We start from the raw sequence: 19,884 nt of genomic DNA on the forward strand, positions 1-19,884 counted from the left end.
CTCTGCTCTCCTGTCTCCCTGCTCTCCTGTCTCTCTGCTCTCCCGTCTCCCTGCTCTCCTGTCTCTCTGCTCTCCTGTCTCCCTGCTCTCCTGTCTCTCTGCTCTCCTGTCTCCCTGCTCTCCTGTCTCCCTGCTCTCCTGTCCTTGCTCTCCTGTCTCCCTGCTCTCCTGTCTCCCTGCTCTCCCGTCTCCCTGCTCTCCTGTCTCTCTGCTCTCCTGTCTCCCTGCTCTCCTGTCTCTCTGCTCTCCTGTCTCCCTGCTCTCCTGTCTCCCTGCTCTCCTGTCCTTGCTCTCCTGTCTCCCTGCTCTCCTGTCTCCCTGCTCTCCCGTCTCCCTGCTCTCCTGTCTCTCTGCTCTCCTGTCTCCCTGCTCTCCTGTCTCCCTGCTCTCCTGTCTCTCTGCTCTCCTGTCTCTCTGCTCTCCTGTCTCCCTGCTCTCCTGTCTCCCTGCTCTCCTGTCCTTGCTCTCCTGTCTCCCTGCTCTCCTGTCTCCCTGCTCTCCCGTCTCCCTGCTCTCCCGTCTCTCTGCTCTCCTGTCTCCCTGCTCTCCTGTCTCTCTGCTCTCCTGTCTCTCTGCTCTCCTGTCTCCCTGCTCTCCTGTCTCCCTGCTCTCCTGTCTCTCTGCTCTCCCGTCTCTCTGCTCTCCTGTCTCTCTGCTCTCCTGTCTCCCTGCTCTCCTGTCTCCCTGCTCTCCCGTCTCCCTGCTCTCCTGTCTCCCTGCTCTCCTGTCTCTCTGCTCTCCCGTCTCTCTGCTCTCCTGTCTCTCTGCTCTCCTGTCTCCCTGCTCTCCTGTCTCCCTGCTCTCCTGTCCCTGCTCTCCTGTCTCCCTGCTCTCCTGTCTCCCTGCTCTCCTGTCTCTCTGCTCTCCTGTCTCCCTGCTCTCCCGTCTCTCTGCTCTCCTGTCTCTCTGCTCTCCTGTCTCCCTGCTCTCCTGTCTCTCTGCTCTCCCGTCTCTCTGCTCTCCTGTCTCTCTGCTCTCCTGTCTCCCTGCTCTCCTGTCTCCCTGCTCTCCTGTCTCCCTGCTCTCCTGTCTCTCTGCTCTCCTGTCTCTCTGCTCTCCTGTCTCCCTGCTCTCCTGTCTCCCTGCTCTCCTGTCTCTCTGCTCTCCTGTCTCCCTGCTCTCCTGTCTCTCTGCTCTCCTGTCTCCCTGCTCTCCTGTCTCCCTGCTCTCCTGTCTCTCTGCTCTCCTGTCTCTCTGCTCTCCCGTCTCTCTGCTCTCCCGTCTCCCTGCTCTCCTGTCTCTCTGCTCTCCTACCTCCCTGCTCTCCTGTCTCTCTGCTCTCCCGTCTCTCTGCTCTCCTGTCTCCCTGCTCTCCTGTCTCTCTGCTCTCCTGTCTCCCTGCTCTCCTGTCTCTCTGCTCTCCTGTCTCCCTGCTCTCCTGTCTCCCTGCTCTCCTGTCTCCCTGCTCTCCTGTCCCTGCTCTCCTGTCTCCCTGCTCTCCTGTCTCCCTGCTCTCCTGTCTCCCTGCTCTCCTGTCTCCCTGCTCTCCTGTCTCCCTGCTCTCCTGTCTCTCTGCTCTCCTGTCTCTCTGCTCTCCTGTCTCTCTGCTCTCCTGTCTCCCTGCTCTCCTGTCTCCCTGCTCTCCTGTCTCCCTGCTCTCCTGTCTCCCTGCTCTCCTGTCCCTGCTCTCCTGTCTCCCTGCTCTCCTGTCTCCCTGCTCTCCTGTCTCCCTGCTCTCCTGTCTCCCTGCTCTCCTGTCTCCCTGCTCTCCTGTCTCCCTGCTCTCCTGTCTCCCTGCTCTCCTGTCTCTCTGCTCTCCTGTCTCCCTGCTCTCCTGTCTCCCTGCTCTCCTGTCTCCCTGCTCTCCTGTCTCTCTGCTCTCCTGTCTCCCTGCTCTCCTGTCTCCCTGCTCTCCTGTCCCTGCTCTCCTGTCTCCCTGCTCTCCTGTCTCCCTGCTCTCCTGTCTCCCTGCTCTCCCGTCTCTCTGCTCTCCTGACTCTGCTCTCCTGCTGTCTCGCCTGGCGATAGGATTGCTGGCTGGGTGAAGGGACTCGGGGTCCAACCCTGGTTTTAGGGCTGCGTTTGTTCCCTGCCAACTGCATAGCTGCTGCTATACAATGGAGGGGGATACATTTGCCCATAGAAAAGTCAGAATATTTTTGGTGGAAAGTGGACGAAATGGGTGCGGGGAGGCAACTGACAGATGTTTGCTCCGAAACCACCCTGGTGTGTGGCTGCGCAAGGAGAGGTGATGCTTTCTGTTTTATCTGAGGCGGACGAAAAGGGGAGGCAGGGCCCCGACCCCAGAGGCCTGACGGGACGTGCGGGAGACCAGAAAGGATGTTGCTGTTCTTGCTTCAAGACAGAAATCAGCCCTCTCTCATTTTGTCGTCGTTGCTTCTGTTGCTCTGGGGAAGATTTGGGGAGCATGGCCATGGCCAGATTTGCTACTAAATTCTGAAAAATATCAGCTCTTCATGCGCAGGGGTCGGCAGACGGCTGCTGTCTGTAAGCCAACAACGTGCTACCGGACTGCGCGCGGCCTGTAAAACCTCAGCTGCTATTGGGGCTTTTCCAGGAAAAGTGTGCCAACCGCTCCCTGATCCAGTGCACAAAAGTGTAGTTTCTTTACCTCTTTAATAATTAGAGCAAAATAAAGTTTAGGGAACCTACCACTCAAAATTTACAGGATTCTTATGATAGGACTAAGGCATTAGTGTTTTCCTCACCTGCAAAATAATCCCTTCGAAATCCAAAATAAAAATAACTTTCACCTATCTACTAACACCTTGTTTATTTCTCATGGGGGCCGCAGGGCTGGAGAAAGGAGAGGGGTGCATGGAAATGGGTGATAGAGGCTCAAAAATAGACGTTACTGATCCCTCCGTTGCCGGTTCTTGGCTGCTCACCCGTCGACTAATAGCCATGGCATAAAAACGAAAACAGTTCCAAGTCTGCCAGAGTTCTAGGTTCTGAGCTGTCATGTTTCATGATGTCACAGAGAAGTCACCCCTGTATTCCAGCTAAGATCCTGTAACGAATAAAGGCACAGCCACGGGGAGCCAGCTGAACCAGCAGGAGAGTGTCATCAGCAGCTCCCAGGTGTAAATCATGATGCAGGTGATTAAAGACGAGGCAAGTATTTGTTTGGCTTCGCTGAATATCTCAAAAGGGATCATCTTGAGGACAGATTCTTATCAACTTCAAGGGTGATTTCCTCCACCAGGCACTCCTTTGTTGCTTTGTAGCACGGGGAGATTTTAAAATTCTTGCCCTTCATCTTGAAGAGAGCACTGTCCAGAGAGTAGCCAAGAGACAACTCGATCAAAAAGGGTTTCGTTCCACCCTGATGCTCATTTCTTGCTCCGACTCTAACCAGCTCCAGGCCGGCTCCTAACATACCCCATCCTGTACCCAATCCCACGTATTCTACTTTAGTTGTACCTGGGGAATTCTATGGAAGTAAAAGAGCCCACATATTTCTCTTATCCTGGGAGAGAGAACAGAAGAGACGCTCCTATGGAGCGGGGTAGGAAAATGATGGGCATTAGTATCAACAGCTCCTTAGGTGGCATTTTAGAAAGCCACTTGGTAGCCACTGCCCAATATTTGTTGCCACCACAACAAATCTAAGTGCAGATCTAGGTCAGGGATAATTCTTTATTTATAAAGAAGAAAATTGCCTGTAAAAGAGAAGCTAAGGTCCTGCATCTTTCAGGGTTGGCGTGAGCATTAGAATCCAGACATTCCGATGCCAGGCTTCATAATAGGAGGGTCAGGAGCTGGGTGGAAGGAGGAGGGCACGGAGCCTGGTTTCCCGGCTTCCTCAGATTTAGTCTTTGGCATTTTCCCCAAACCTGGCTGTACAGAAGGTTATAAAAATTTGACTGACCAGACTGAAAGGAAGCTTTGCCATGGAACTTTGATATAAGCAAGTGTTTTAAAACAGCTAACATTTGCTAATGCTTTGGGTGCTGCTTTTTTTAACTTTCTGGGAATCTTGCAGTATTGCCTGTCCCCTGAGAAGCCTTCCTACCCTGAGAGGCCTCCTCCATCTCTTCCTCAGAGACCTCCCCGAGGGCCTGTTCTCTCCTCCATGTCTTTATTCAAATGTCGCCTTCTCATGGAGGTGACGAGACTTCTCATGGCCATCGAGACTACAGTTGTAATCTAGCTTCTATCTTTTGTCCCTACTTTATTTGTATGTCCCTCTTTATTAGCAAGCATCACTAACACGCTGTATGTTTTACTTATTGATCTTACCATCAATTATTCCTCTAAAATATAAGCTCCATGAAGGCAGAGAATGTTCTGTTTTTCTGTCCACAGCTGTGTCCTAGCAGTGTGCCCAGTACCTGGCATGGAGCAGGTCTCGACAGGCATATATCGGATCATTGCATACACTAGGGGGCATTCCCTTCAGAGAACTTAACCAAGTCAAATTCATCGGTTCAACTAGGCCAGTCTACACCCTCCCAGCTACTGAGATATGGAGGGTGCAGGGACTTATGAGGATGGCATCTACCTCATGACTCCAGAAGCAACTGAGAAACAGGGTCTCGGTGTGGCTCTCTGGCAAGTCAGTCGCCCCATGTCCTCAAGCAGTGATGTTCAACCTTTCATCTCATGGCACACACAAACTGCTTGCTAAAGTCCTACGGCACACCAAAATAGCCTTAATTCTGATCATTCCCCCAAAACAGAATGAAACAGGTGTTAGGTTAGTTCATCTTCGTTTAAATTTCACCGTTAATGCATGTTTCTGTCCTTGTTTAAAACATCAGATATAGGTGTCCACCTTAACAACCCTCACCCCACCTTCCGCCCCTCATCTCTCACCGGCCAATCTCAGTTTCTCCCCAGAGGTAAAAAACCATTACCAACAATCCTAATTTTGGGGGTGGGGGATTTAGATTTATCGTCACTATATATATACTTAAAAGATAAATATATAGGACCTCAGGGACATTTAGGAAAGTTTTGGGCCACCTGGAGGATGAGATGGGGAACCTGGTTAAGGTTTTTAAGAACTAACCTGTCATTTTATTCTTTGCAAAACTTTATGAGTTTTAGTGATTATGCACATTTCCCCATTTGTGTTCTGGTCTCAGAATGAACTCAATACACTTTTGAAAGGTGCCGGATGCAAACTTGTGGTGGTTGAATTTTCAGCAAAATGGTGTGGTCCTTGCAAAAGGATTTGTCCCCTTGTTCATGTAAGTATCACCAGTCTCTATTTCAGTTTTAGAAGGAATTTAAAGTCCCCAAATATTTTTCCCAGAAAATGTTAAAAGTTTGGCACTTATGAGCCATTATGAAATCATAGTACACACACCAGAAGATTAAGACTATTTGTCTATGGATAATTCTGCAAGGAACATCAGGTGTGCAAAAGAAGACAATTGTGGAAGTGTATGGATTATTGACAATAATGACATTTTACCAAAGTTCCTGAGTTCAGATCTTCTAAGTATTGGAATAGATTCCAGATAAACATACTTGTTTTTAACAATAATATAAAAGAATAAACTACCCCCAATCCTTCAGCCCTTTTATCAGAACCAATCATATCTCTTACATATTCCTTTTGTATCTTTGATCTACTTTATAAAATATTTTAGTAAAATATTCTACTTAGTAGAATATAATCGTGTATTTATATTCAGATTTTTTTTCCACATACACATTGGTTCAGATTTTTGTGGGGTCTTCAGATTATAATTTTAATATCTATACAATGTTTTATCTGTTTAATTTCCCCATTGCTTCATTTAAAAGTTTTCACCATGTTACTTAATTATTTTCAGTATAACATGCCGCAAAAAGAACTTCAGGACATTTTCTTTTCATTTCTCCTTAAGTGCAGAAGTTTTACATTTACAGTCAAGTTTATGAAATCTATTCCTTCAAATATAAAGGAGTTTTTATTCCTCTACACAGGTGAAAATACTCTGGTTTATTTCCAGTGAGGTTTCTAACATCTCAACTTTTTTGACTTGAACTCTCGAATCCACCTTAATTAATTTATCCACAGTCACAACCTTTGACATTTAATTTAAAATAAACTTAGATCCAAGTAGAGAGATTGGCTACATGACATATGAACATCCATTCTGTGCCTAAAATTTTTGGAATATCCAGATGGAACATTTTAATGTGTGACAGGCCCCTCTGTTCTGACTGTCAAAAGTTTAAGAGAATCCCCCAAGTTCAGCTTCAGGAGTGTAAATATACTCACATGCCACAGGGTCAGAGCTGATCAAATTCCAACAGCCAGCCAGAGGCATTTCCTAGAGTACAATGGAATCTAAGGCTTGGTAACCACTCGCTTCTTCCCTTGGGCCCGTAGAGTAGTAACAGCTTTGCTGCTCTGTCTGGGCTCCTGTAGCCACCGCTACACTCATCCTTAACTTCATTGTTAGTTATAGTTAGCCCTGTGGAGATAAACCTGCCCGAATTATCCCAATTCGAATGTGTCATCTGTTTTCTCTTGGAATCCAACTAATGCAGACATAATTTTTAAATAAATTTTGGTGCATCCACTCTGTGAAATACTGTTTAGATGTTGGAAAGAATCAAGTAGGCTCATATGCCTTGAAGACAGCATAATATCAAATAAAAAGAGTACAATATAGGAAAACTTATATAGTATGGTTCCATTTATGTAAAACAGAGACACATATACGTATGTGTAACTATATACAAGGTACCCCCCCAAAAATGTATACAAACTGGTCACATTTACTTCAGTTTGCTGCACAGTCTGTCGTGCCAAGCATGAGAGAGGTCTTTGAAAATGAGGAAGTTTATTTTCAGCAAGATGGGGCACCCTCACCCTGCCATCGTGATATAACATCCTACCTTGATGAGATCTCGCCAAGCAGGGGGATTGGGCGAAGGGGTTTCATGGAATACCTTCCTTGTTCACCAGACCTCACACCTCTAGACTTTTTTTATGGGGATACTTAAAAGATAAAGTCTACATTGCAAAACTGGCAACGGTCACTGAACTGAGAGGAGCCAATATTTTCAGGTTTGCAGGGCCATGTGGCCTCTTTCATAACTACTCAGCTTTGCTGTTGTGACACAAAAGCAGCCAATGGCAATACACAGATGAGTGGATAAGCTGTATTCCAATAAAGTTTTATTTACAAGACTATGGGGATCACTGGCTTTGGTTTACAGGGTACAGTTTGCTGACCCTGGGCTGAGAGGATCACCAGACAAAGAACCCTGGAAAGAGCATTTCTGGAAAAGGAAAAGTTACAGATTTGTTGAGAAATTGTATGTGTGATCATGGGAAGGGAGGCAGCCTGCGAGGCCAACTCACAGCGTCCACAGGGGCCGTGGCAACGAGTGAGTTTCAAAAGGAAGCTGAGGCCAGGTCAAGAAGGGCCTTGTGTAATAATGTAAGTTGCTGTACAGTCAGAAGGGTTTTAAGAAGGGCTTCCCATGATCAAATGTGGGTTTTAGAAAATACTTTTGGCAGTCTTGTTTCAGAGTGGGTTGGAAAAACTGAAGGCAGGTAACCCAAGGTGAACAACAATCTCAATTTTGGAGATTTGGTAGTTTCTGGAGAAAAAAAAGGAAAGATCAAATTCAGCATATCTCATGCCACCATCAGAGAGAGCCCCATTTGAAATAGGTCACTGGACGTGCTTGACATATGACGTTAGAGCAAACAAATCAATGAGCAATTAAGTGTCCTTAAAGTATGAACACAGCCGTCTGGGGGAAAAACCAAACCAAACCAGGAGCTGACATTTATAGGCCATTGCTGCTGCTGTGTCCACCCCCCCCCCCCCCAGACCCAACACTAATGCCAAAGATGCTTCCAGAACACAACAGAAGCAGAAGAGCATTGTTTCTTCCTGCCTTCCACCTTCCATTTCCCATCAAATGCTTCCCATTGGCGGACAGCTGGCAAAGCATCTGGAAAACCCAGTTTTGGTCCATAGTAAAGCACCGAGGGTGCAGTGGGAGCAAAAGCAATTAGGCTAATGGTCAGCACAAAGATTTTCTATCACCTCAGCTGTAAGGCCCTTCCACCACCAGCAGCATCACCACCTTCAAAAAGCCTGGCAAGAAGAGAAAGGTGGATTTTGAGTATTTGGCTCAGAGATCTGTATTTTTCAGAGCACTGGAGGCTGACTGTCCCCCAGGAAAAAGCTCCTCTCCCCCTCCATCCCACAGCTCAAGCCTGGGTGCAGCACGTTCGTTTCCTTATTTCTTTCCCACCTTTGAGACTCTAATCTCCAGTTTGGCTCTTTAGGCTCTGGCTCTGCCGTTGGCCTTGGCTTGACCTCGGCATCATCTGACATTTGACTTTGGTTCTTCAAGTTCTAGGCAGCAGTGAAAAGCCAGAATAGATGCTTAGCTGCCTTGAACAGCCTTTTTGTTCATGTCTTGGTTTTGTCAAAAGACACTTCTAGTGTGTGATTTCATAGTAACACTAAGCTAACAGGGAATTTCTATGCTTTTCTTTTTCAAGGCAATGGCTCTGCAATACCAAAATGTACTCTTTGCTAATGTGGACGTCGATGAAAGCCAGGTAAGAGTCTTAAATCCTTCCATGTAGATACGTAAAGTCTGGACGTAGTGTCATAGAGAGCAGTGTCTGGGTGAGTATAACCGCTGTAAGGTCACACTGTCGCAGGCTGCACTAGCCAGTCGCGGCGTCATCACCGCTTGCTCTGGACTCTGCCCGGGGGCCGCTCAGCAGCTGCTGCAGGCAGACAGCGCCGGCTGGGGGGAGTGGGCTCAAGACGAAAAGTGATTTTCACCCGTTATAGATTATTAATCAGTTTCTAGCCCAATGCACTATAGACATGTTAACATATCTTACTTTCCTCTTGCTGTATTTTTGTGGTGGGGGGTCGCTTAAACATCACAAGAAATTCCAGGAAATCCTTTCTTCATGTCCCTAGAGACTTCCTTTCTCACCCCCCCCCCCCAAAAATAATCAGCCTCCGGTCCTCAATCAAAGCATACCTTATTAATAGAACACATAGTGTGCCTTCAAAATTAATCTTCCTGACATTTGTTCATGTATAATGTGGAAAAGTAACATGAACTAGTGACCTATGCATACGTTAGATTGAATTTGAGCTTTAGAAAAACAAAAAATCTATTTTGCACCCATTCTGCTCTTTAATATGTTTTCTTTTTGTGCGGGTAGATACCTAGGAGTGGAATTGTTGGGTCATGTGGTTACTCTATGTTTAGCTTTTTAAGGAACTGACAAACCATTGCCAAACTGGCTGCACCATTTTTTGTCCCCACCAGCAACGTGTGAGCGTCCTGATTCCCCCACATCACACTATTGTTTGCCTTTTTGATTGTAGCTCTTTGTCTTTTAAGGTTAAACAAAAAGCACAATTTTCTTTCCTGATAGCAATTTATTTATTAGTTGTTGGCATTGCTGTTATGGTGGAAATGATCATTTAATGTGTGCGTGCATGTGTGTTTTGTAGGTGGCAGGAGAGAGATTTAGTGCCATGAAGTGATAAGTATATTATCGAGAAAAGCCCAATTCTCTTGATCCTGTTGATGGCTAATTTTCCTCTAGCTCTAAGCAGGATAAAAACTGGCACTGCAAGCAGATTTTAATGGATTAAAACAACTAAGATTTTGACATTTTTCTTGTTTTTGTTGTTTTTTGGCTCCAAATTTTTCACATAGATGGGAGGTAAGAGGAATAGGCTTAAAAAAAAAAAAGAAAAAAAAGAAAGAAAGAAAGAAACATGTAAGCCTATTTAAAATACTAAACTATTTCTATCAGCCCAGGCCTCCAGGCTCGTGAGTTATAAAGATACCTTTACTCTTCCTTTCTTCCCTTTTTTTATTTGTGTTTTTGTTTTTGCAATATCCTCTCTCCATCGTGGGCTGCACTGGGGCCCTCTGCAATCTTTTGCAAGCTCTTTAAATAGAGCTCATTTGTTCACCCATCCCATTCTGTGTTGGCCTCCACCTCTCACCCTCTGCTAGAACTTTGGGCTGAGAAAGCTCAGGAATGCTGGGAACAGTCATTTTCTATTGTCACATTCCTGGGAGCTCTGAGGATATGTTAGAAAAGTCGTTGGCAGGAGAATCTGTAAAGTGTCAGCTGTCCCTGAGCTTTCAGACAGGCCTCCTGAGAAGTCACCGGGTTCCATCTTGGTACAGACAGAGGATACCAACGTTGTGACTTCACGCCATTTCTTTTCTTTCCCAGGAGTTGGCCCAAACTTATCAAATCCGAGTAGTACCCACATTTCAGCTATTCAAGCAAGCCCAGAAGGTATGTGTCCGTAGTACCTGGCAAAGTTGAAATAGGTTATAGAACCATCAGAGTCTTTACAAAAGAGACTGGAGTATCCTGGATGGATGAAACAACTGCATTTCTTTTTAATACTTAGCAATGTAATTCTTAGTTTCTGAACTTTACATATTGGCAAGGAGTTTTTAAAAATGCATGAATTATAATAAATTTCCCCATTCAGATCATCTGAGGTGTCCAAATCCATAAGAAATATCTCACTATTATCTCTATATGGGGCAAAATTATTCAAAAAGAATCTTATACAAAAGGATATGATGAAATTCTCATGTAAATATATACAGTTTTTAACAACACTTCAGGGAATGTTAACCAAAAACAATCACAAGGCCATGTAGCCCAGTGCTGGACCATGGGGATTCTGGATTCAGATTTCCATGGTTCAAACACCAGGTCTACCACTTCCTAGCAGTTTACTTAAAACCTGTTTGTATCTTAGTTTCCCTGTCTGTAAAAATATGGATCATAATAAGAAATGTCTGAAATACTTGGTGTGTGGTAAGACTAGTAATTTTCAATAGAAACGTATATGGCCAAGAGCGTTGATAAATATTGAATTCCCTTTCACACAATTATTCCATTCTTGGGAACTTTCACTTCAGAAATACCTCAAACAGAAATAAAGAGCTAAGTGTATAGTAATTGTAGCATTATTTCTAATAAAATATAGAAGGAAGCTAAATGCCTTTTTTTAGTACCATAGCTAAGTAATTTATGATACATCTACTCTAGGAAAAAATATCAATTAAAAACTGTTATGAAGAATATATGTAAAGTTAAAAGATCATGCTTAAACTTTGTAAAGATTATGTCTGCAGTATAAAGAATGAAAGCATTTGATATGCTAGCTGTAGAATTTTATATTCAGCTTCTATTGGTTTGTATGTATTTACTGTAATATAATCGGTGCAACAGATCTAAATAAGGCTTCAAAAAAAATTAGACTACCTATTCCCTCTCTCGAGTTTTTACTTAAAAATTGAAGCTATTTGTCATATGTGCCCTCAACTTCCCCCACCTACGTGTCAAATCTTTGTGTCATCTTTTATCTCCCCTCTTTTATCTCCGAAATGAGGGTGCTGTCTCCTTTCTAAATCCATTCCGTCTACTGCATCCAGACTGAATTCCTTTTCTTCTGCTCCAGGCCTCCATTCACTGGCAAAGAAACACTGTCCAGTAGCCCTTTTTAAATGTACATTGTACAAAAAGCCTTATGGTAACTCCTCTAAGATCACAGACTTTGGAGAATACTTGCCTCCCTTGAAAATATGATCCTCTCCCTTGCACTCAGCCAGGAGACTTAGGGACCCCTTGGGTTTCCCCTTTGCCATTGCTGCCAAGGATCTCAGCGTTGCCCCCGCTTCTCAAGTCCTACAGCTCCCCGGCCAGTCCGGCATTCTCCAGCTACCCCCCACAGCAGCGTCCTTTCAGGGTTTTTTGATTCTTTCTTGCCCTTGATTCTAGCTCATTTCAAACACTTTCAAGGTATATATAGAATATAAACAAAATAAAGCATCGAAAAGCTAAAACAAATTCAGCTATGTGACAGTGACCTAGGGCCAGGGTGTACAATGGGCATTTCTTGATGTTGGCAGCTTTCATCATCCAGAGGTTAGGCAAACATCTGGCGGGGATGCCCTATAAACAATAGCTGTCATTGTTTCACAGATTTAGGGCACAGAGCAGCCAGAGCCTGTTAGAGGTAATAAGTAAGGTGGGTTTGTTTCTTCCTGCTGTGTTCCTTAGTGTTGTCATCCGAGACGTCACATCATGTTCCAGCCAGGTTAATTGTGGTTTGTTTGGGGTGTGTGTGTGTGTGTGTGTGTGTGTGTGTGTGTGTGTGTGTATCTTTATTGATTTCAGAGAGAGGAAAGGAGAGGGCGAGAGAGAGAGAAACATCAATGATGAGAGAGTCATTGATGGAGCCCGCAACCCGGTCATGTGCCCTGACCGGGAATCGAACCCCGATCACCTGGATCCTAGGTCGATGCTCAGCCACTGAGGCACGCCCGGCCGGGCTGTTTGGGTTGTTTTCTTTGTTTTTGCATTCCTGTGGTGTCTTCTGGGTGAGGCATCCAAAACCTTTGCTGGTTTCTGTAACCAGAGTATTATAGTGTGTTTTATTATAAGTAGTTCATGAATTTGGTAACACTGGGGTATTGCCCTTGGTTGGTAACTCTAGTACCGGGTGGAAGCTGGTGTAAGTCGTGGAGCAGGGGAAGGTAGGGTAACGAAGACAGCGGGTCTTGGCCGACTGCTTCAATAGGGCCGCCGCCCGTCGGTTCCGCCTTTCATGCTTTGATAGAATAAAATGCACTTCGGTCCTCTCCTAAGAGCGATGAGATATGGGTACATAGATGCTAATAAGTAAATTATTCACAAAGGAGTAATTCAGAAGAACTGAGCTCTCGTACTAAGTGGGAGGAAACTCACTTTTATGCTTCTGAAGCAAAGGACTCTGGCCGAGGCCGTGGAAGTCACTTCTAGCAAGTGCCCGCCTCCAAGTGGAACAGGGGTGAAAAGAATTCCAAGCAGGCAGCAACCGCGTGCAAAAAAGTGGTGGAAGCGGGGGTCACAAACTTGCTGTCCCCAGGGGTCAGGAAGGGACAGTAGGTGAGACAATAGGAAGTAAGGAGGATGGTGGTCCCTAGAAAGTCACCCTCCCAAATGCTCACTGTTCAAGTTTATAAAAGCAGAGTTTGACCTGCCCTCTAGAGAGAGTGTCTGCGGCTAATTTCTGCCACCTCTGGAATCAGACAGCTCTCGGTTGGACCCAGGTCTGCCTCTTAGTAGTGGGGGACCTTGGGAATGTACTTTAACCACCTCGAGGCTCCGTTTCCTGCTTTGTGAAATAGGGACGCTATCACATATCTTTGAACAGTTCCCAGGAAAATGTAGCACTGGGCTTGGTACGTCCTACAAAATGCAGCTGCTAGTAGAGCCCCAGGACCTGCCTGTGCACCTATCTTCCTGTAATTTTATAAGTAAATAGAAATTTAGAAATAATGATTATGAGAAATCTCTAAAGCTCTTTGAATAACTACAATACCCATTTAAACGGGTCACCTTAGGATTGAGGAGTTGCCTACCTACCCAGTGACACCCAGCCTGCTAAGGATTGTTTTAGACACAGAAGGGAAAAAAGAGCTGTCACATGGTCTGCAGGGTTCCAAAGTGTGCAGATCCCGAAAAGGGGTCACACATCAACCCCATAAGCCGCTGATACACTGGCAAAGATTAACTGACTGGAGGAGACAAGAACTGAGTGAGGTGGGGGGAGAGTCAGAGAAGGGCAGCAACCATTCATCACGTTTAGCAACCGTGAGCACTCTTGCCCAAGGTGCTGCTCTCGGCTTTAGCAACGGAAAGGCAGTGATGACTTTGTACCTCTTTTCTCCAGGGTTGGGATCAGGGTGAGGCAGGATATTGCAGTATAGGGTGGAATCCTGCCTTTATTTGAATTTCTTGATGTTTTATTATGGATTTTTGCGTTAATTTTTAATGCTTTTAAAAATATTTGTTAAAATATTTTCTATCTTGAGTCCTGAGTTTCTGGCACCCCTTGAATTTTATACCCAAGCCCCAGCCCCGTTCTTCTCTAAATTTTAAATCGTTGAAAAATGGGAGTATTTCCTTGGGTGATTCTCCAGAAAGACTTACAAGGCTCAATAGCAGGTTGTATTCGTTGCTGAGCTTTAGCCCAGCAAAGAATGCAGAGGAAAAGCAGCAGGAAAAGATGCCTCGGTGGCGTCCGGGAAGGTTCTCCAGACCCTGACGGTCTTTCTTGTCCAAGGAGTGCACAGGAGCACTCTCTCCAGCAATGACCTTAGGGACATGTGTGGAGAGCCTCTGCCTTAGGGATGCCCTTTGGAGTCCCAGGGTCTGAGGACTTCATGTGGGGACTGGTCGCATAGTCACATCATGCTAGGCAACCATTGCTACACAACTCGCCACGACAGTGGACACTCAGGACCCCCAAACAAAACCAGGTGCACATCAACATCGATGCCTACGCAAAGCAGCTTGACCAGCCAGTGTGTCCGGGTCCTTCGCTCCGGGTATATAATAAAATCATCAAGCACTACCACAAAGGACGCCCAGAGGCCCACATTTCCTGGGGGTTGCTGAAAGCCCCATCATGGTTCCCTTGGAGACATGCCACCAGCTCTGCTGCGTTAACTCTTATCTTACACAGAATCACGTGGAAAATAATTATCACCTTTATTGTAAGTAGCAGTAGCGCCAAATCGCACTAATGGGAGGGTGTGGCGTGGACCCACATCAGCAGACTTCCTACTGTCCCTTGAAACCAAGACCTTGAGATGACCCAGCTGTGCGAGAATTGGGGGCAGCCAAAGAGAAACTTACCCACCGGGGAAGGAGATGCTGCTGCTGTTCACAACTATTGATCCCCAAAGTGAGGCCAAAGGGTGATAGCCTTCCAGACCCGCCTGCAGAAAACAGGCCTTAGGCCACTTCAGATGTGCTTTCCTGGAGTGGGGGGAGAGCAGCCCTGTCCCTTAAGCAGAACACCCCCAAAAAGGGAGAAGATAGGAGCTCTTTGCTTCGTCTAGGCGTCACTGATAAGCTTGCCTCTGGTCTTGGAGGGGAGTCGGGGAGGGGACATACAACTTGGGGAGAAGTCAGGAAAGGGAAAAGCAAGCACATGTTCCCAGCACTTCAGAGTTGGCAGGTTCTCAGTGGAAGCACGAGAGCAGGAGCATATGCCAGTGAAGGAAATGGCTCCAAAACCATCCTCGCATCCCGTCCCAAGCTTCCAGCAGTGGGCGGAAGGACACCTCCCCTGCGCAGAATCCCAGACTACTTTTCCTATTCTAGTGTGGCTTGAAATGAATTCCCGCGTCAGACTAATGCCGCCTTTCCCTTCAGCAGAAGGCCACATGGTACTGAGTCACCGGCTTTCAGGCAGCTTCACGTGTGTCCTCACCAGCTCCGGCCGGTGGCAGAGAATAATGGTTGGCAACCTAGGGCCCGAAGGCCAAATCTAACCCTCCACCGGTCTGTGTAAATAAAGTGTTCCCGGCACACAGCCATGCCCACTTGTTTAAACATTGTCAGTGGCTCCTTTCGCATGACAATGGCAGATCTGAGTAGTTTTGTCAGAGACTGTATGGCCTGCAAAGCCTGAAAGAGGTATCAGCCCCTGTACAAAAAAGTTTGTCCATCGCTAGCACAGGAAGAGAAAAGCACTTTAGTCATTTATGCCGCCAGGCCTTTAAGAAACACATGCAGGCAGAGTTTCGAAATCAGCTACAACAAAATGAAAGTAAATTAGTGTTTTACTGCAGTCTCACTATTGAAACAAATTGAGAAACAGGCCAGTGTAGATTAGAAAAAAATTAGATAATCGCTTTTACATGCTCTGTTCTGGAATTCACGGCCATGTAAATTCAAGCTGTTTGAAAGAGACTATTTGAAAGAGGCCCTGACTCCTTGGTTTGCTTTTGCTCAACTCCAGACATCCTAACTAAGCTGCTTACATTTGCAGGGCCTGCCCTGGGTGTTGTGAGAGTCGAGGGGAAATGTGCAAACACCTGGGGAAGGGACGGGTCTGGGTGGAGTCAGAGTCATGGCCAGACAGGAACCAACAGAGGCTGACACTGTCCGCCTCTCAGTGGAAGGTTAAGGGACCTTTAAACGTTCTCTTGTTAGACGTGTCCTTCCCATCTATTGAGAGACTTGCTGCCTTAAGACTTACTGCTTTAGTAAATTTAAAAAAAGAACATCGTACTATTACAAATTACTAAATTGCATTGTCCATGCAGACATTTCTACAGCTCTCCCGGCACCCCAGCCCCCAATGTCTCATGTCCGTTGGTTGGTTGGGCTTTTTTGTTTGTATCGTTATTGCTGTTGTTTTGAGAATTTTGTTGTTGCTGTAAATGGTTTTAACTCAGTCCAGATGTCTAAAAAATATTTGAACTTTCATACAGCTGGCCCAAACATAACTCTAGTACTCACTCAACCACACTGCGTATCAATGGGCCACGGCATTTTATTGCAATTATTCTGTGAGTGTGTTATTAGTCAGACTCCCTGCCTCCGGTTGCAGCTGGGAAATGGGTATATGGGGAAGTTTGCTTCATTCGTCTATTTTTGTGTGTATTTGAAAATGTCCTAGTAAAAGTTTTTTTAAAAAAAACCACCCTGACTGTTGGGCATAGGCTTTTCTGTTATGCATAGATAGCCACTCCATATCCCCGTGGTCTCTGTGAACTGGAGCTTATAAATGGCATTGGCGGTCATTGCTAGGGGGCCAGCAGCACATGGCAAAGGAAGGCATTGAGAAGAGAGAGGTGAACATTGCTCCCCAGAGCATCAAGTAGAGAGTGCCTTTGAGGGACACAGCCAGTCAGGTTAAAATGAGAAAACATTTTGGGCAGAAAGAATATGCTAGTTGCCTTGTATATAGTATCTCTTTAAAAAAAAAACTAAAAAAAAACTACTTACGAAATAAGTTCTTATCAGTAAACTACTCCTTCATTAACTGCATTCATTAAACTCTGGTTTACAAAGCCCGTTCTAGACAAAGACACACAAATGCAACATTTGCCTTTGGCAAACTGGACAGAGGAAGAATAAACTAGTTCACAGGGTGAGAAGTGTGCCTTCTAGAGCCCGAAACTTAGCACAACCCAGAGTCTCAGTCCTATATGTCAATGACCAGAAACCAGCTTTGCCCAGCTCACTTGAGGCCTAAAACCATTCACAGAGCACCTGGGCGTAAGGTTCCGGGCCAGATACTGAACATATAGAGGAAAATATAAGGTCCAGTGCCCAGCCTTGGACTAGTGGGGGAGGAAGGTGGCAAAGTCATTTCTTTAGCAGTGGAATGCCCCGGGTATGACGGGAGCACAGAGGAAGACTTCAGGGCAGGCTTCCCAAGTTCAGCCTTGAAGGATGGTTGAGATTAGCAAGCGAGAAAGATGGGAAGAAACAAGGGGTTATAAAAGAGCATGGGTCTGTGTCAGGAATTGTTTGATAATAATATAACAAAAGCATAAAATTACTAAATATCACTAGAAAATTAGCTTCATGAGGGGATTCTGCCTGTTTTATCTGGCTTGTAATAGGTACTGATTAAGTATTTGTTAAATGAATTGATCTAGAAAGTATCTCTAGAGTTCAGAGCTTCTGGTGGGGAGCAGAATTAGATGTAGACAGGACAAAATCAAGGAGTCCCTGTAAGAAGCTTGGATTTGATGACGATGGAGAAACATTCAAGAATTTTACAAAGAAGGATAGCTTGACTGAAATTGTGTTTTTTGAGTTCCAAGGGGGAGAAGGGACCTGAGGGGCACAAGACTGGAGACAGAGAAACACATGATGAGCTGTAGCTGAAGTCCAGGTGAAAGGTGACGGGTTAAAAATCCCTGGAGTTCAGTGACAAATTTAATCCCCCCTGAAAGCCCTGGAGTGGCTAACAGGAGGAAGACCGGCAGAACCAAGTGCTGTCAAGCACATGGAGCAGCCGGAACACTTGACCTCTGCCTGCTGGCAGAGTGTAAATTGATACAGGCACTTCAAAGGCCTATAGGGTATCTCCTACTAAAGCCGAACTCAGTAATCCCACTTTCAGGGACACAACAGAACCCAACAGAAAGGAGTATTCACACGTCCCCAAAGATGTCCCCATGAAGATGTGGGGAAGAATGTTCCTAGCAGCACTATTATTCTTAGCCTGGATGGATAGGTTGTATTATAGTCATGCAAGAAAACAATTTTTAAAAACATGAAAAATGAATGTACTGCTATTACACAGATAAATATCGTCATGTTGAGTGAAAGAAGCCAGACAGAAGAACACCTTCTGTAGAATTCCATTTATAAAAGTTCAAAACAGAGTTAATTGAGGATGAGACACGGTGCCATTGGGCGCAGGGTAACGATGGGGTGGGAGTGCCTGGGTACGAGTGAAGCTCTGTATCTTGATCTGGACATGGTTGTGCGATGTGCTCTCTTTTGTAATAATTCTCCAAACTGTATGCTTACAATTTGTGCAGCTATCTGAGTGTATATGAATTTTTTAAATGTGGCCTTGGTTTCCCGGCTGGGGTAACAGGGTGGGTGATGGTGACTGTACTCGGTTCAGTGTATCTGGAAGGAAGGGGCGTTCTTGCCAGGACGCCTTGTCTCGGTACCTGCTCTGGCCTCAGAGGATTATGAAACTCTCTTCATGCCTAGAGCCACCGTCCAGCTGCCACCTGACTCTTAGAAAGAGAGACTCTCACAGACCCTTCCTGACACCCTCCTCCCCAGGTGGCCAAGGCCAAGAGAACTTTTTATAGAGGAGATGGCTACAAACCAGACAACCCAGATAAATCATGAAATTCTGCACCCACACTTAGGTAACCCTATGCTCAAGAATCAAAAGAGCAATTTGCTGCTATAGAAGTGGATTCGTGGGCGAGCCGGTAAGTGAAATGGGATCCAGACAGAGTCACAGGACAGGGCTTTACTTTAAAGGAGCAGAATGAAGCATGATGCCCACAGGCAGCGCCCAGACTGAGTGCTGGGGAAGCAGAGTCATTAGCTGTGGGGATACTTTCTTCTCTGCTGCACACTGAGAGTTGAAGGCAGTTCCAAACTCTTCCAACCTCTGCCCCAAAGTCCCATTTTTTGGCTGCTGAAATCTCCCTCACTGAAAAGTCTTCAGCCAGTCACAGCCTCAGTTTACCCACACTTCCTTCTCTCCAGCTCCCTCAGATAATTGGTACTGAAGTGATAATGGTAGTAAGGTCTTTAACTTTCCTATTTCATCAAATGTAAGATGCTCATTGACAGATGCACCATTATTTTAGATGCTACTGAAAAGTGTTGCAAATAAAATATCCCATCCACTATGAAATGCATCTTAATTCAGAGATGTGAAAATTTGAAAAGAGAATGTGCTTCTTAGAAGCAATTGATTGCAATCCTAGCACCTGGGCAAAAGGCAGGGCGTGGGAAATCACAAGCCATTTGACTTCAGGAAATCAGGCATATGAGTTAACAAGCCCTCAATACCAGTGGATAAAAGCTCGGACATTTCAATGGCTGGGTTTCCTCGTTTTCAACAATAGTACATGTTTTAGGCCTTAGTTCAGAGGAATATTATGGATAATTATATAAATCTTGCAAAACACTAGCATAACCAATTTTGAAAAGGTGCCAAACAACTAAAACATTATGAATTTAGTGTGTTTAATGCATATTTATATTTAAAGTATTATGTAGGTGATAAAAGTAAGTAGAAGATAATTTTACAAGCAGGACCAAAGTGCCTCAAAGCTTCAACATCTTGGCAATATTTGAACCAATAAGTATTTCACCTTTGTGTATTTGTGAACAGATTTTTGAATTTTGTGGAGCTGATACTAAAAAATTAGAAGAGAAGATTCAAGAACTAATGTAAGCTGACCTCCAAGACCAAATACACTTGCAGCATTTTAAAGCCCACAGCCAAGTGTTCGTGTTTTCATTTCCAGCAAATACTGTAATGTTCTACTGCCCTCTCTCCTAATGCTTTACAGGTTGAATTTTTTTATTGCGATCTCACTGCAAAGTTGCTTTAAAGTCTTGAGCTATGAGAGATTATGTCATCCCCATGCTCTAAGGTGTCCTTT

The 19,884-nt window shown here is 45.2% G+C and overlaps 1 protein-coding gene across 1 annotated transcript; it reads left to right on the plus strand.

The window, feature by feature from the left end:
* Window positions 1–4,429: 4,429 nt before the first annotated feature.
* On the plus strand, window positions 4,430–19,673 carry TXNDC8 (thioredoxin domain containing 8; the record flags this gene model as incomplete). Its single annotated transcript, XM_081151763.1, has 6 exons — window positions 4,430–4,519; window positions 5,052–5,156; window positions 8,432–8,491; window positions 10,154–10,219; window positions 18,628–18,693; window positions 19,611–19,673. The coding sequence occupies 6 exons, from the start codon at window positions 4,430–4,432 to the stop codon at window positions 19,671–19,673; spliced, it is 450 nt and encodes a 149-aa protein (XP_081007889.1).
* Window positions 19,674–19,884: the final 211 nt, after the last annotated feature.

This window comes from Miniopterus schreibersii (assembly GCF_964146895.1).
Source record: "Miniopterus schreibersii genome assembly, chromosome: 11".
NCBI lineage: Eukaryota > Metazoa > Chordata > Mammalia > Chiroptera > Miniopteridae > Miniopterus > Miniopterus schreibersii.